The sequence below is a fragment of the Stigmatopora argus genome, chromosome 5, assembly GCF_051989625.1.
Source record: "Stigmatopora argus isolate UIUO_Sarg chromosome 5, RoL_Sarg_1.0, whole genome shotgun sequence".
In the NCBI taxonomy this organism is placed as follows: Eukaryota; Metazoa; Chordata; class Actinopteri; order Syngnathiformes; family Syngnathidae; genus Stigmatopora; species Stigmatopora argus.
In genome coordinates this window covers 18158810-18176605 of record NC_135391.1, presented here as the reverse complement: position 1 = coordinate 18176605, position 17796 = coordinate 18158810, and the positions used below count along the sequence as shown (strand labels likewise).

Genomic DNA, 17796 nt, shown 5'->3' with positions numbered 1-17796 from the left:
AGGAGTGAATTCTTAACAACTAATCAAGGTTTTTGTTAGGTTTAAACACCAGACATTTGTATCACCAATCTGAAAGAAGTAAGAACACAAAGAATTGAGGTTATTTTATTTAAAAATGAGAGGGTCTCGGGACTGTTCGCGTCTCAATCCTCCGACACACTCTGAAGATGTCTCCTCTCGCCAAGTCTCTTATTGTCCAAGTTACAGGAAGTTTCAAGCTGATCAAAGGAAAGAGAGGGATATCTCTCAGTTACAAAAGGTTCTTTGATCATGACCATATGCTCCTTCAAGGTAACACCTTTACAGTATCTTTCCCTACCTCCCGCAATCTTCACACAATGGTTCAAACAGGCTCCAGCCCCCTGGGGTAGTTCCTCTTTGTTGAATAAGGTGAAACTCCCCCAGGGCTCAAGACACTCCAATTCTATTAACTAACATTTCGACAGTCTAAACTAAAATCAGGATAACTTATTTACAATAATTCCAACAGTTTTTGTTTTGCGGGTGTATGTTGAAAATCAAAAGGAGTGAATGGAAACTTTTGTGGGTGTTGAAAATGAATGTATTTTTTGACAAAAGGTTTTGTCAAGTTGGGCTAGTTAATTAGAAGCCGGTCACTTCGATTCTTCTGTTGTTTATACTACATTTTCCGTATCGTGACACGAAGATCCGTCAAAAAAAGTCCCGCTCGAGTTCCAGTTGTGTCAGGAAAACATTTCGTCACTTGCTTCAGTCTACACCGGTGACGTGGATGCATATTGCTGTAGCAGGAGCGTGTAACAGGCAGCACAGACAGCTGCCGGCAAGATGGACGACGGCAGCGGCAGCTCGTTGGCGACGCAGGCCTCGCAGAAGACACCGCTGCACTTCTTGCACTGTCTCTGAAAAAGGAACAAAAGGCTACGCTTTTTCCAATATGCTCCGATGACCTCGCTGGTTTAGATGGGTGGATTGGACATTTTTTGCTTTAATCCAAGTGGTACCTTTATCTTGACGAGAGAGGCTTCCTGCTCGCACATGCTGCATAGGGAAGCTTCACTGATGTTCTCAAGAGACTCGTCCTGGGCATAAACAAAGTTTACATGCCATTTTATACCAACTCATTGATGCTGCTGGATGTTCAATCTATTTTGACTAAGAGGGCGTCTAATGAACAAGCATCCATGGGCGCTGAAACATGATGATTAACGGTTTAAATAAATTGGACGTCTATCGTTGCAATGAGTTAATTTTGTGTGACTTCCTTGAAACGTTTAGTATACTCACGGGTCACTTCTACATTTTGGATCACATCCTTTTGATTTAAAGACAGGTCAGGGTTACTTTCTGTTCAATTGTCACTTCCTGTTTGATTTTGGGTCACTTTCTTTTGGTTTTGGGGCACTGACAGTTCACTTTCTGATGATTGTGTGGTATTACAGAATCACATTTTGTATCTTTTCCAGTTGATTATGGGGAATTTACAGGCCACTTCCTGTTGATTTTAAGGCACTTAAAGGGGTCACTTGGTGATGATTTTGGGGAATTCACAGGTCACTTTTTATATATTTATTAACAATTGACCGCCAATGCAGGTCGAGGAGGAAAAGTCAATCAGAGTGAATGGACGTTGTTTTATGGGAGTTAGAAAATAATGGGGCCATTGAAAATGTGGTTTTGTCAAATTTTAGTGGAGTACATTTCTTTTGTGCGCCTTGATTTCTGTAAAAACTGGACTGAAATATATAAATTTTATACAGAAAACCAAAGGTTTCTTACCTCTCCATCGTCAGAGTTGCCAAGGGACCTTAAAAGGAGACAAACAAGAATTCCTCGATTTAGAATAGTTCCAAATGTCTACCACACTATTCAAAGTACATACAAGCTGGAATCGAGGCCACTTTGGTCCTCCGCCATTGCTTGCCGCTCTCGGGTGGTCACCGGTGATCCCGGGCGAGGCTACGACACGAAAGCCTCATTAACAACCCGCGCCGGACGGATCACCGTCCAGCCTATTTGAGTGCAAGCCCTCGCTGTACTTGGGGGAGGTCTTGCTGTGGCTCAACGGCGGCAAGGTGGCGATCCATTCGCTGCTCTGCCACAGCCTCGGTCCTGGTTGTGGTTGAGGTAGCATTAACTTGTTTTTTAATGTTCTCATTTTAAACTATGGGTGCTCACCTGGGTTTCCTCAGTCGCTCCAGCTCGACCTCCAGACTCTCAATCTTGTCCCCAAATTCACGCTTAAAGAGGCGGTTGGCCTCCAACGCCACCTCTTTTTCCCGTTCAGCCTGCTTACATCTGAGTTTTTTGTGGTAGGGGTGGAAAATTGCAATGGAAGGATGCAAAAACAACTTTGAAATAAAAAATAAATAAATAAATGAAAACGAATGCGGACTGAAGTGAAGAAACAGAAAATTGAAATGGATATGTAGTGTGGACACGTGTTTGGGAACTTAAAAAAAGTATTCTTTCGTTTATGAGGCTCTCATTGGCTGCCACTGACGGCATTAAATGTAATAATCGATGTGAAATGCGATGATCTGGCAGGGAATTAACAGGTCACTTCCTAATAATTTTGGGGCATTTATGGGCCATTTCCAGTAGAGTCTGGGACACTAAATTATGGGGCATTTGTGGGTGACCTATCGTTTTGGGAGCATTTTAGGTCACTTTGTATTGATATCTGGTCACTTGATGGTTTTGAGGAATTTTTCGGTTAGTTCCTGTTCACATTGGCTATTAATATCTGAACATTTATTATTCACTACCTGTTGCTTTCTAGTCACTATTGATTTTTGAAGGCATTTCTTCATCACTTCCTGTTGACATTAGCCACTTCCAATTGATATTTTGAAACATCCTATTCATTTTGTCATTTCTACATCACATTCTGTTGACATTGTCATTCCTGTTGATTTTGGGCCACATCCTATAGATTTGTTGAATTGAAGACTATCTAAAGTAGTTTTATTTAGAAATTTCCGAATATTTCAATGAGTTGCAAAAAAAAAAGGTTAACTGATTGCCTGCCATTGACAGCACTGAAGAGGGAGGGTTTAACATTTATTTGCTGCCAACCTCCCGCTTTGAAAATATTGGACGCCCCCTTGTAATAAACTCATTCAAAGAATTTGAAACTACATGAATGGACGTCAATCATTGTCAATGGCACTGAATGAGTTAATTTTTTTCGGGTGTTTGTTTTTTTTTTTAAATCAGATTGTCAAAACTCACCAAAAGCCGTTTTCAGTCGCTGTTTTTATTAGCCTAACACTTACAAGGACGAATGTTGACATACAGCTTTAAATCCCCAAATTCGGAGTGCCTCTCCGACATAGGGGGGGCAATGATGACCAGAAGCACGAAGTATTTCCCGCAGTGAGTCAGCTCTACTCGAAGGCAGGGGAAAGGGTGGGGGGGTTAAATTAGCGCGTTACTGCTGCAGCTGGAGGAGTTTCCCCGCAGCCGAGTTGAGGTTTCTAGCCTGCTTCGCCAAATGTTTCTCGCTAAACGCATCGGTCAAAAATGCAAGTCCCCCAAACCCCCCAAAAAATTAAAGTTGATGAAGAAAAAGAGATGTCGGAGAAAAAAACAATCAGATTTTTGAATGAAAAGATATTACACTGGCATTGCAAAGGTATGGTTGATAGGGGCTCACCTGTTCTCCAGCTGTCTGATGGTACTGGACATTTGGCTGATTTTGTCCTCCAGGCGAGCCACGGCCTCGCTCTTCTGCTTGGAGCTGCTGTCAGCGCTCTGACAAAAAAGAGACACACTTGTTAACACTTTGCAGTGTTCCTGCGTACAAAATGGATTGGTCCAGTGGCGTCAATGGCACTGAAAAATACAGCTTCACAGCCACTCTTTCCACCTATACTTGTCAATGGCAGGCAATTAGTTAAGATGGCAGCAGCCAGAAATAAAACCCTGACATATACCATATTTATTAGAGTATAACGTGCACCCATGTATAATGCGCACGCATAATTTGTGACTAAAAATTGGTACAGTCATACCTTGAGATACGAGCTTAATGCGTTCCGGGACTGAGCTCGTATGTCGATTTAATTGTATCTCAAATCAACGTTTCCCATAGAAATGAACTAAATACAAATTAATTTGTGAAAAAAACACCAAAAACAGGATATTACAATGGAAAAACATTTTTTTTGTTTGTAATTCACCATCCACTAACAGGGTAACAAATAACTAGTGGTTATGATGTTCAATAATAAAATGAGGAATTATTAAATACAACGCGGAGTTCGCGGATGGGAGGGAGAGAAAGAGAGAGATTTGACGGATGCACTCATAGCATAACATAAACTTTAAATTGAACTTAAAACAACGTATTCCTATACACACACTTAAAAAAAGTTTTAATCTTACGATACACTAAATTTAAACCTTCTTGTGTAATAACCAAGCCAAGGAGGTTAAGATATTCCACCGCGGCTTTTGAGGCGAACTTCCTGCTTCTCCATACGTATTGGCGAGTTAGTTCAGTCACGCGTACATTACTCATGTTTTTCAATTATTTCGTGCTTAATATCGATTGTCATCATACGCCTTTTCTTTGCACTACCCTTTATCCCTTCATTGCACCGGCTTTTTTTCTTCAGTGGCCCAAATCCTCTACTGCAATATTCTTTGTGTGAAACACAACAAATAATACAGTCATACCTCTACTTACGAATGCATCTAGGTATGAACGTTTCAGGTTCAGGTGCAAATGGGTGACTTGAGTTACGAAAAAGATCCTGTCAGTCAGTGCGAATGACGCAGCTTGTTCGCTAATACGAGAAGTGGTTGTGCGTTATCCTTTTGTGAGGACATTTGTTTGCATCATTTTTGGAATATTTTGAAGGGAAAACAAAAGCAAACAACCCTCGATAGGGTAATTTTTGCACGGCAACGCACTGGTAAAATAACAAACCAATTTAAATGAACTTGGATTACGATGCAGACACTCAAAAATGAGTTTAATCAAATCTAACACTAAACTTAATTCTAATTTTGTTTGGCATTTTGATACCTTTCTTCTCCCGGGTTGGCTCTTTTTGCCCCGCCTCCACACTGACTTTCAGTCAATATCGAGGGTTGTTTGAGTTTGTATTCCCTTCAAAATATTCCCAAAATGATGCACACAAATGTCCTCACAATAGGATAACGCACGACCACTTGCCAACGAGAAGTAGCATATATAACTCTCGTATTAGCGATCGCCTCGCAATGACTAACGCAAAAAACACAGAAAAAATGCAATGCTCCGCCCAGTGCTCACAGAGACATTACAAAGAGGGAGTTGCGACCACAGAGACATTACAAAGAGGGAGTTGCGACCACAGAGACATTACAAAGAGGGAGTTGCGACCACAGAGACATTACACAAGGGAGTTGCGGGGAGAGAGACAGTGCCCATGATGTTCTTATGAGCAGCATCTCGCGTCCACTGTCTGCTCGTATATCAAAATTTGTCTTGTATCTCAAGATAAATATTTGCCCGAAATTTTACTCGAATTGCTCGTATGTCAGGCCACTCGTATGTCGAGGTACCACTGTACATCTTTAACAACTGTCAATATTATGCATTTTACCTCCCCCTAGTGGCATAGGCACGCACATGAAAACACAGTGGCCATTAAATGTCAAAGAGCACTATCGAGCCAAACTCTGACAAACATTTCTCAATATATTCTCGATGGTCCAGTGGAAAAAAAATCATTGTCCTCTATTCTTTTCCAAATGGAGATTTGTTTTGGTATACTTTTGATATGATTCCTTTCTAACACGGGTTTATCTAGTAATTCAGTCTGCTAGATTTACAAAGCACTGGGGGAAACCTGAAAATGTATTTTTTTTTAATTAATAAGAAAAAAATTGTATATATTTAATTTGACAATTTGCGTATTTTGTGTTACCTGCGACTTGTGGCTGAGCTGCTGGTTGATGAGACGCAGGTCGTCCAGCTGCTGCCGCAATTCGGCCAGCGCGTCCTGCTTCTCGCACACATCCTTCTCTAGCATCTTCATGGACAGCTCCATCTCCTGCTTCATGCCAATCTGTACCTCCAACTCCTTCTCCACGTCCTAAAAGAGGAAAAAATGATATCCTTTACTTTTTTCTCCCCGCCTTGGCTTACAGCGAGCAGATCACCAGTCGGAGCAGCGTCTCCTCCTTGAGCTGCTTGCGCGTTTCGCCCAGCGCCGGCCCTTCCCCTGATTCGCTTCTGAGAGCCTTAGAGGTTGGAAAAGGGCAATGAATGCAGTGCAGCAGGATGATCACAGAGTACCAGACTTTTATTCACCTTCCTGTTGGACTCCAGCTGATAGGAACTCTCCTCTTTCACCCGCTCCACATCTTCTTGGAGGGTGATGATCCGGTTGTTGGCCACCGCCAGCTGAGCAAATAAAGAAATAGCACAATTGCCATGTATTTGGTCCTTGTATGATGATGTCACAGTAACATTTTACGAATGAGAAGGCACGCCTTCAATAGGCGAGCACCAGATATTTGTTCATCATAGATTTTATTTATAAATCCAGGCTAATTGGCCCTAGGTATGAGTGTGAGCATGAATGGTTGTTTGTCTCCTTGTGCCCTGCGATTGGCTGGCCACCAATTCAGGGTGCCCTCCTCCTCTGGCCCGAAGTCAGTTGGGATAGGCTCCAGCACCACCCGCGATCCTAGCGAGGATAAAGCGGTTCCGAAATTGAGAAGAGATGAGACTTTTATATATTATTTTACTTATTGGTTTGATGAATGTGTGCCTTGAGCACCTTATTGAATATTACAGTTATACTTTGATAGGGCACTCAATTCAATACCAGTAATTTCCCCCAAAAAATCAAATTGTTAGGAGCCAGAACAAGAATTAAATTTTCTTAAAATCCCCCAAAATCACATGGGGAAGGGATCCGGAAGAGACACAAAATCAATAAGCAATCACATGGAATTTAACCAAAATAAGCAGAAAGTGACCACAAAATGCCAAAAAACCAAGAGAAGGTGACCTCAATGGGAAGTGACCTGGAAATGACTATAAAGAAAGGAAGTGAAATGGAACTGAACAAAGTCAATTGAAAGTGACCTAAACTCAAGAATTGACAAGGAACCAAACCAAAATAAAGAGCAAACAACCCAGAAATAATCCAAAATTAAATAACAGGAAGTGACATGGATTTCAACCAAAACCCATGGAAAATTACCAAAAAATAAACAGGATGTGACACTCGCTCCATTATTAGACTGAAGCATTTTTTCCATTCTCACCTCTTCCGTGAGCTTCGTGTTGGACTTCTCCAACGCGTCCACTTTGGCCTGGAGATTATTTACTGAAGCGCTACACGGGGAAACACACTTCATTATTTGTACCCCTTTTGATGCAACTCTTTGGCTGCCATTGATGGTGACAAACGTCCAATCTGTTTGGACTGGGACTCCGTCAGGACTCCCTGTCCAAATTGATTGGAGTCGAGAGTTGTTAGTGAAATAAAACATTTATTAATACAGTAATACCTTGACATACGAGTTCCCCGACATACGAAGAATTTGAGATACGGGTAAAATTCCGATCAAATATTTACCTTGAGATAAGAAAATTTTTTGAGATACAAGCATACGAGACAGCGAGAGGCTACTTGTGATTTCAGCCCACTGTCTTTTTCGCCCCATCTCCCTCGTGTGAAGATCTCTATGAGCCCTGGGCGGAACGTTGCATTTTTTCCGTGTTTTTTTTGTGTGAAGTGCAAAATTAAGGGGAACACAAGGGGTCCAAAGCAAGCCGCTGCAATGAAGGGTAGTGCGAAGAAAAGGTGTATGATGACAATCGATATTAAGCACGAAATAATCGAAAATCATGAGTAAGTTACGCGTGACTGAGCTGGCTCGCCAATACGGCTGAAGAAGCAGGAAGTTCGCCTCAAAAGCCTCTTTGCCTTGGTTATTGCACAAGAAGGTTTATATTTAGTGTAACGTAAGATTAAAACTTTTTTTAAGTGTGTGTGTATAGGAATCTAAGTTCATTTAAGTTAAATTTAAAGTTTATGTTACGTTACGAGCGCATCCGTCAAGTCTCTCTCTCTCTCATCCGCAAATTCAGCGTTGTATTGTAGCATTTTATTATTAAACATCATAACCACTAGTTATTTGTTACTCTGTTAGTAGGTGGTGAATTACAACCAATTAAAATATGTTTTTCCATTGTAATATCCTGTTTTTTGGTGTGTTTTTTCAGAGGGTGGGAACGAATTAATTTGTATTTAGTTCATTTCTATGGGAAACCTTGATTTGAGATACGAGTAAATTGACGTACGAGCTCAGTCCCGGAACGCATTAAGCTCGTATCTCAAGGTATAACTGTAACTGTCATTATCTGTTTTTAATGAATGTGTTCTTTCACTAAGTACAAAAATACAATCTGGACTAGCAGTGAGCGAGTTAACACAGTGTGACAAACCTCAAATGTCTGTTGAGCTCCTCTACGTAATTCTTCTGATCAAGTATGGCGGTGATCTGACCGTCGCTGACGGATGAAGAAGTAATGTGACGCTTTCGGAGTTTTACATTTTTGATGGGTTGACGCGCGAGCTCACCCTTCCGCACTCTTGCTACTGGGGCCGCCATCTTTGAGGTACATTGAGAAATCGATGACGCCGACCTGCGAGTCCAGGTCTTCTCCTTTCATGCATAGGTTGGCGTCGATGACGTTGAGCCCCACCAGCAGGCCGGCGATGACAGCGCCCTCCTCCTCCATCATTAGCGCGTTGGGCTCATAGAATTCACTGCAAAAATGTACAAAAGTGACTTATGTGCCGTGTTTTGGTGAGAAGAAGGTGACTCGGTTGCATGGTCCGAACCTCAGAAGGTCTTTCCTGTTGATTATGGTTTTCATGTAGTCGGACAACTTCTTTTGCATCAAAGCCAGACGTAACCAAGCACGGCCTCGTCCTAAAGGCGTCCTGCCGTTCAGAATTCAAGATTATTCAGTGAAGTCAAACAAGAAAATGGAAATATTCATCATAGGTCTAGGTGTTATATGGAGTTTATGTATTCATTTGAGTATTCTTCATTCCGAATAAAAAAAAACATTTTTTTTCAAATTCATAAATTACATGATTGTACATCTAGTGTCGTCAGGGCGCTGAGTTAACAATCCTCTAACCAAGGGGTAGGGAACCTATGGCTCGGGAGCCACATATGGCTCTTTTGAAGGGTGCATATGGCTCTTCGCTAACCTGTGAGGTAAACTATGGAAACTGTTGGTGAGAAAGCGCAGGAATATGAGCGTTACGTTGGTATGATTGGCATTGACACTACCTCCAGCGCCTTATGATCATAATTTTTTTTCATTACACTCTTCTGCATGGATATTCTAATTGATACTCATTGATTCGCAACAACGTAAAAATGTTGTCAAAATAATTCAGGGACTTTTTATACTTAAAAGGGGCACACTAAAAAAGGCACACATTTTCATGTATGTTGACATGGCTCTCAAGGATTAACATTTAAAAAAATATGAATTGTTTATGGCTCTTTCCATCAAAATGGTTCCCGATCCCTGCTCTAACCTGTTGGTATGTTTAAGATAACGAGTAAAGTGTTTTAATATGAAATGGAAGCGGTAATTAAATTTGTTCGCCATGAGGTCAAAGGTCACTGGGCCAAAATTTGTGTTTGCATTCTTGATAGTTCAAGAGCAAATAACCAGATTATTATCAAATGTGCAGAAGGTCTATCCAATAAAATGATTTAGTATTTATTTATTTTTTACTTTTATATTCAAATTCACAATTTTTTAAATCGCAAATTATTAAAAATAAAAGCTAATTTAATGATTGGATGTCCCTCATTGCCAATGACATTGAATGTCTTAACACAGTCTGCAAATGTGTTATTTTATTTGTCTATATGTTTTAAAAAAAACTCAAGAATGAAAAAGCAGATTAATATGGTTGTAATAAAAAACACAGGAGGTGATTAAATTTTGGTGCCAGGAGGTTACATGGCCAAAAATTGAATTCACTTGTTTGCGCTCAAGATAACTCAAACGAACAAAGGGATTATTGTCAAACGTACAGTAGGCCTAGGCGATAGATGCATTTACACGTTAAATCACGTCGGGTTATTATAATTTTTATTTTTAAATCAAAGATGATTAAAAAATATAGAACTTGCAAACTGCAATATTTGGGAATAGTGGAATTTGGACTGACTTGAGACCAGGCAGGTCTTTGACGCTGGCTGTGATCTCGCCGGCTTCGGGCGTCAATTTCTCCACCAGCTCCAAGGCTCCCCAGAATGACTTGTTCTGCCCCAGGAAGGTCTTCTTCGCTGAAAAAGGATAAGAATAATTTTCTCTCAAAAGCATCTTCCATACATGCGATAGACATCCCCTCCATTTGGATTGTTCGATGCCTGCCGGCCCTTCCCGGTCCAAATGGATGGGAAAAAATGACAAACGTAGTCGTGTTACCTTTCAAGCCATGCTTGAGGCAGTGCTCCATGACCACGAAAAACTGCTGTAGAGGGGCGTAGTCTGAGTCTAGCGTGCGACCCAGATTGAGCGCTGACTCGATAAGGCCCTTGATGCTCAGCTTCGCCATGTTCATTAGGTTCAGCCTCTCAATGGTGATGGGGTCCTTGGGATCTATACAGGACAATGCAAATCTGCTGATTAGTGCGGTACAATGAGGGTATACATTGGCAAATCAATATAAAACTTTCTATTGACCTTCACCATGTCCATCATTAACACAGAGCTGCCAACTACTCCGGAATTTCCGGAGTTTACCCGGAAAAGCAACGCAAAATCAGGGACTCCGGACAACTTCCCTAAACTCCGGGAAAAAAAATTGGCATTTGAATTTTTTTGAAGCAACCATTTCGGAAAAGTCCTACATTTCCAATTTAAATGCCTCGAAATTCACACCATCGCTTCGGCTTCCGCATCTTACTTCCGCGTTTGATTCAACTGCACTGTAAACCGGATGAATTCGGTAACACGAGTACATTGTGAATCAGCCGAGTTACAAGTTCTGACAAGTGACTCGTCTTGTGCGACGTTCATTTTGTTTTTTTCATAAGGGAAGTGAGTATAATTAAGGCTGAATAATCCACCAGTCTTTTGTTTTGAAACAAATTCGATCATTCCCGGGGTTGTTCTAAAGGAATTAGGCGTACACAGCACTGGTAAGTCTTATCAATATGCCTGTTAGGGTTAAGCGCAAAAATTTGGATGAAACTTCTAATAAGATAACCAACACTCGCAGAAGTTTATTTGTTTGTATTCAACGAAATATCCCATGTTGAAGCGGTCTCCAAAAGGACCGACATTTGCACATAATGCATGTGCGACTTCAGCATGGCACATGGTGGAATTACTGACTGTAAAATGCACATAGAAACTGACTGTAAAACTGACGTAGAAGGACCCAAACACTTATTTCCAGCTGGAATAGGCTCCAGCACGCCCCGCGATCCTAATGAGGATAAAGCGGTCCCCCCAAAAAATTAGATGGATAATTACGATATAAATACGAATGATTTGGGGACATTTCTGGTAGACTTCCTGTTGATTTTGGGTAACTTTCTGATGATTTTGGAGCATTCCAAGGTCACTTGCTATAGATCACTATCTGGTAACTTTAGGGTCACTTCCATGTAAATATTGTTTTCCTTCAGCCATATTTTAGGGGATTCTGTGGTCACTTTCTATCAGTGGTGTCCCATCAGGGCCTTCAAGGCTTTCTCTGCTGTCCTAAGAAATATCTGAATCACAGACTGATGTTAATTATATAGATGATTATATCCATGAATACTTATTAAATAATTCCAAATTGTCTGTTAGCTTCCTTTCATTGCTTTTCCCCCTGGTTGCACTGCTTCCAGATGTGTGTTTTCATATTGAAGCATTTAAGGAATCACATTTCAGCCATTATTTGTTGCCAGGGTCAGAAATCTGCCTCAAGGCCTTCACAATCAGATCTGCAGGCTTTTCTGTATTAAACAAGCATCGATAAGACTGTGGCTTGAACCAATCAGAATTCGATTTGGTGACACCAAGGCCTTCTCGCAGGCGTAGGGATACGTCATTGCCTTCTCACAGGCGTAGGGATACGTCATCGCTTTCACCAACTATGATTGGCTAGTGATAGAGTGGACTAGCCAGAGCTACCAAACTGTATCTGGAGCGAGCTGCACAAGCAAATATATTGTTGTGTTGATTTAATAGCGGTTTTGTCAACCCGCAATGGCTGAAGGAGGAGAAGAAATAGATTTTTTTGCACATTTACTGTCAAAGCCATTTTCAAGACGGACTTTTCAAGAAAAAAAGCTGGACATCATTAAGAAAGGTCGGACAACTCCAAAGCAAGCAAGCCTGTTACAACCGGGAACGAACATTTTCAGCGCTAAAACAAATAAATACATTTGCCAGGATAGGACAGGATAGGCTCGACTCTCAGCATTAGCTTCGATGGCTATAGAAAAGGAGGATGGGGTAAAAAGGATTTTTGGTGAGTAAAATATGGCTATATTCCTAAATATTTCAATTGTATGAGGTTATTATTCATGATTTTTTATGTGTTGCAAGCTGTAGCTGCAGTAGAGGTTTTATAGCCATAAAATAGTTTTTGAGGGTTGGATTGATTCTGACAGCTGAAGGCGTCGCTAGAAAATTCACGGACCACCGCTGCTTTCTATTGATTTTGGGGCCACTCCGACTAACTTCCTGTTTATTTTGAGTCACTCACTGATGATTTGAGGGCATTTTCTCATCACCCATGGAGATTATTTTGTCCAAGTTGACAATCAAAAGGAGTAAATACTTTTTTTTTTTCATTGGTGTTGATGGTGCCATTAAAAATTTATTGAGAAATATTTGTCAAATTTTGGTGAGTTTGTACATTTTTTTGCCAAAAACTGGCTGATAACCTTTGTACGCCTGTATTCTATAATGTGTGCATTATGTGAATGGGACAAAAACTGTAGGATGAGTAGCATTTAGAAAATTTGCAAATTTGTATTTTTGCCATCGTAAATGAATTTTCTAAAGCGAAATCCTGTTTCTGGTGGATTGTGACATTTGCAGACACTACTGCATTACGACAGTGTGCCATGGCAAAGTGGTTAAAAAACACTTTAATTTAGGTGATTATTGGGAAGGCGTGGCCAGCGTCAACAAGCAGCGCATCCTCAACTGCAGACTCATGGCCGTTTTTGACAACGGCATCCAGAGGCCGCTCACTGTCCTACCTTCGTGGGCCGGTTCGGGATCCGGCGTGAGGGAGATGTCATTGAGCTCGCGTAGGCACAGCCACTCGCCATCCACTGACACACGGAAGTTACACAGATAGATGGTTTCCCGGGCAGCCTGCGTGATCTTGTCGGTGGTGGGTGTTGGTGTCTCACTCTGGGGCGTCAAATCCGACATGATGACTAAGATGACTTGGCAAAAAGAAAAACCAGCAAAGGGTTCCTACCCCGAAATTCCCGAGCAGGGGACAAAAAGGATGCCTGGAGCAGGTGTCTGTCCTCCTCCCCGTCACGCTGCAATGTGCTTGCTCGCTCCTCCACCACCTTTCCCACCCTCGTCTTCCCTTTTGTGCAGTGGAGGGATTTTAAGGCAGAGAAGAATAAAAAAGCATTTCCCTGCACCCTATTCTCAAACTGTTGGTGCCTGGATGCACACTGGGTGTTGACCAAGATGGCCGACCGTTGTAGCAGTCGTAGCAGACAGCGCGGCGTCACGTGACCAGATGGTGTGAGAGAGCGAGAGAGAGAGGGAGAGGGAAGAAGGGAGGGGTAAGGGAGAATGGTTCTTCCCACTCATTACCAAAGTACTGTTTCTTTCTATCCCGAGGTCAGGTCATGAGGGCAGCAGCTTCAGCGGAAATGCTCCCCAGCTCCCCATGCTCTCCGCAGCCACTTCACCCAGCTCTTTCAAGTGGATCCTCCCAGGTGGACCTGCCTGGAACACCCCACAAAGGACACATCCAGGAGATATCCTAATCAAATGCCCGAGCCACCTCATCTGGCTAGTCTTGATATGAAGGAACAGCAGCTCTACACAGTGCCCCCTCCCGGATGACTGAGCTTCTCACCCCATGTCTAATGGAGACGTGGGAAAATCCCAAAAAGGACGAAATGATAGGCCGATCAAGCGGTAGTGGATGTGATGTCAGACTGATGCGTTCCAACAGCTTGATGTTTATAGAGGGCGAATGACATCTATTTCCACCAATGGCACTGAAGGAGGAGCATTGAAAGTCAGTCCTCCTAATTGAAATAACATCGTTGTTTATGGCAAATTATTAGTTAATTTTGGGTTACTCATCTCATTTTCTGAACCGCTTTATCCTCACTAGGGTTGCGGTGGGTGCTGGAGCCTATCCCAGTTGACTTCAGGCCAGAGGCGGGGGACACCTTGAATTGGTGACCAGCCAATCGCAGGGCACAAGGAGACAAACAACCATTCACGCTCACACCCATACCTAGGGGCAATTTAGAGTGTCCAAACAGCCAACCATGCACATCTTTGGAATGTGGGAGGAAACCGGAGTACCCGGAGAAAACCCTCGCAGGCCTGGGGAGAACATGCAAATTCTACACAGGTGGACCGACCTGGATTTGAACCGAGGTCTCCCAACGTGAGGTTGATGCGCTAACCACTCAGCCGCCGAGCCCAATTTTGGGTTACTTCCTAGTTAATTCTGAGTACTTACAGTTCACTTGTTGATTTTCACCAATTTCTTGTTCATTTTGGGGAATTGCAGTCGCTACTTGTATATTTTAGATCTTTCATTATTGAATTTAGGGAATTTCTGGGTCATTTCTGTTCATTGATGATTCTGGGCCATTTCTGGGTTTTCGGTCACTACCTCGTTAGTTTTGGCGAACCCAATGGTGACAAAGTGGTCTATGCACGCTGCTGCCGTTGTGGCCTGGTTCAATTCCTGCATGTGTAGGTTACATCAGAAAGGGCATGCGACGTAAAACTTTGGTCAAATGTAACGGCCGATTCTACGCTCACCGTGGCGACCCAAGGGAATAAGCCCAAAGTCCACCACCACCTTGTTAGTTTTGGCTACATACAGCTAAGTTCCTGTTGCCTTTAGGTCACTTCTGGTACATTCTGGGCTTTCCTAGTTCACTTACCGTATTTTTCGCACTATAAGGCGCACCGCATTATAAGGCGCATCCTCAATGAATGGTTTATTTAAAAAAAAATTCCATATATAAAGCACATAGTCAGCTATTGAAAAAATTGGAGGCTTTTGGGTGCCCCTTATAGTGCGGAAAATACGGTACTTTACATTTTTTAACATTTGCTATTGATTTTAGGGTATCTCCTGTTTATTATGGGACACGTTCTCATCATGGGGGCATTCCTAAGTCATTTGCTGTTAATTTTGTCACAATTCAAGGATTTGGCATATTTATGTTTTAGTAAAAAAACATGGCCACCCATGGAAAAACACTGACTGTGTATGTTTCTTTTTTAACATTTCTGTTTATGTACTATCTAAGATGGTAGCAAGTATTCTTCGGAGTATTGATATAGAAAAGGAAAATGCAAAAACATTCTCTATTACCAATATTATTAAGAGTAGTGCAAAATCAAATTTACTCCATGACAATAAAAAAAATCTGCGGCATGTGGTAGTGCAATCAGGTAACTCCAATACCGTATCCAGACACAAAATATCAGCATTGATACTTTTGAACCCCTATGATAAACAAGCAAAATGTTTTCCAAATTAGAATCAGATCAAATTGTACAATTTCGAAAAGTGGAAAGATATAAAACATTTTTTGTTTGTTTTATAATCCTGACGTAGATTATCACGGTTTAATTAGGCAAATGTTAAAAAAAAACAGGAAGTCAACCACAGGACACGCTCACGTGATACACCAAACTTGTTGACATTAGCTTGTAGCGGTATTAGCAGTATCGTTTTCTCCAAATTATGAATAATAACAATAATTTAAGTGAAACGCACACGCAAATAAAAGCAGACTTTTTATTTTGTTTTAAATTGACAAGCATATCAAATGTTTGGTGGTTTAGCTACTTAATATTTTAGCCACTCCCAATCAGGTGACCGCAAGTGAAGCCGACGTGCAATTTAAAAAAAGTGCATTTTTTGGAAAAACACCGACAAAGTACTCACTTTTCCGTTTGGAGTCGACCCTCTCTATGTGGAAGTCATATTTGCGCGTCGGCGTGGGGGACAGCGACGAGTTCGTATGCTTCCCGAACCTCACGTTAGCGGTACTCAACGCTTCTTTAAAGTAAATCACCGATGTGGGCGACAGCGTCTCATCCGGGCTGTCGTCGCGTTGTCGGTGGCCGTTCTCGTCCGAGGAATCGCCGTGGCTCTCGGACAAGGCTGACCGAGGACGGGGTAAATTCTTGTCCGCCATCCTCGTTAATAGAAGCGATCTTCTCAGGTCCGACTCACTACATGTGACGCTGCGATATGATCCAGCAAGGTCGTGGCTAGCTTCGGTCCTGCATAACGGTGGCCATCGATGGCAGTCCAATACAAAGCCGATGTCAAACAAAATCCGGTCACCGATATTCAATCATCTACACTCCTTTTCGTTGGAGCCGCGTGTAGACGGTACACATATAATGCTAGATGCGTAAAGTAGACGTCGACGTAAAGAACGTGCGGCCATCTTGCGTCGGGGGATTTTTATTTATTTATGTTTTTTGTGTGTGTGTGACGCATTGGCGGTTGATTTTGCACTAAACCAGGGCGGTGCTGGAAGACCTTTTCAGGCCAGACATTTAATCAGGCCAACCCTGCATTGTCTCCATGGACGTACGTACACACACGATGTTTTGTCTTGTATTGCCTAATTGATTTTATCTTCAACCTGGACAAGGGACTAAAGATGGAAATTAGCCTTTGGCTATAATCTTACATATTTACATATATATGTTAATTTACATGAACATGTATATGTTCATTAATATGTATTGTCCTTTTTATTAAATAAATCAAACTCAAACTCTGTCCGCTCTCCTGTGTCCAATAATGCACTTTACACATGTGACGTTGGTGCTGCAGCTGCACAAGTGCACGTCACACACACACTCCGTCCAAACACATTGCGTGTCATATATGGACTATTAAGGGCAGGTGTTAAACAATGTTCCCTCTAATTTTTTATATGTCTGGGCATACAGACAACCTCCCTGAGCACACTGAGGACCAGTGTGAGTAATATCATAATTGCTTGCTACGGGCACACACCTGTCATAAGCATGTCTGCATACCTGTCAACTTATATGTTTTTCTTGTATTTCATACATTTTTTGATCATTTCAAATTGTGTACACCGTATCACAACTTTTGTACAGGATTTTTTAAGTATGTTTTTTGTAGAACCGATCTTACCCATTTTGGCTCTATTCCGGATCGTCTTGGTCACTGGTAGCAGATGAAATCGTCATCATCGACTGCTAATATTGTGATGCTTTAAGCATGATATGTGCACGTGCATTCCCATTTCACACTTCCACCCTTTTCACTGTATAAATGTAGCACGTCAACAACCAATGTACCTAGACAGTCAAAATGTCAGCGTCATACAGCGACATCTACAGAATCTTGAATTTAGTGCATACTGATTAGGCACCCGGTCCACTTTGGAGAAAATTTGGGACTTTGAAGTGCGCCATATGTGAGTAAATATGTGCCGCGTTGCATTTGTATGGTTTGTTTTATCGCTTAATAAGGGGAATTGCAATCATTAATAAAGGGAGCAATTGGCCGAGGTTGACGGGTATGTGTCCATCCATCC

General features: G+C 41.8%; 1 protein-coding gene across 6 annotated transcripts; it reads right to left on the bottom strand.

Annotated features, from left to right (window-relative positions):
* Window positions 1-89: 89 nt before the first annotated feature.
* rufy3 (RUN and FYVE domain containing 3) lies at window positions 90-16660 on the bottom strand. 6 transcript variants are annotated; one of them, XM_077600128.1, is made up of 17 exons: window positions 16155-16660; window positions 10457-10630; window positions 10197-10314; window positions 8838-8939; window positions 8574-8762; window positions 8438-8503; window positions 7252-7321; window positions 6287-6379; window positions 6136-6216; window positions 5901-6068; window positions 3638-3735; window positions 2158-2277; window positions 2019-2091; window positions 1862-1938; window positions 1759-1786; window positions 984-1061; window positions 90-900 (listed from the first exon to the last, which is right to left on the bottom strand). In XM_077600128.1, the coding sequence occupies exons 1-17, from the start codon at window positions 16405-16407 to the stop codon at window positions 730-732; spliced, it is 1959 nt and encodes a 652-aa protein (XP_077456254.1). In that variant the 5' UTR covers window positions 16408-16660; the 3' UTR covers window positions 90-729. The 6 variants fall into 6 exon arrangements, with proteins under 6 accessions (XP_077456254.1, XP_077456255.1, XP_077456257.1 ...); XM_077600129.1 differs by having other exon boundaries at window positions 90-881; window positions 16155-16659; XM_077600131.1 differs by lacking the exon at window positions 16155-16660 and adding an exon at window positions 13237-13732.
* Between the last annotated feature and the right edge of the window lie 1136 nt (window positions 16661-17796).

Excerpts from the sequence above, each read along its gene's own strand:
- rufy3 (XM_077600128.1), bottom strand. The coding sequence starts at position 16,407 with ATGGCGGACAAGAATTTACCCCGTCCTCGGTCAGCCTTGTCCGAGAGC. Across the intron at positions 8,763-8,837 it reads AACAGGAAAGACCTTCTGAG|TGAATTCTATGAGCCCAACG; the intron begins GTTCGGACCATG and ends ACATTTTTGCAG. Across the intron at positions 6,380-7,251 it reads ACACGAAGCTCACGGAAGAG|CTGGCGGTGGCCAACAACCG; the intron begins GTGAGAATGGAA and ends TTATTTGCTCAG.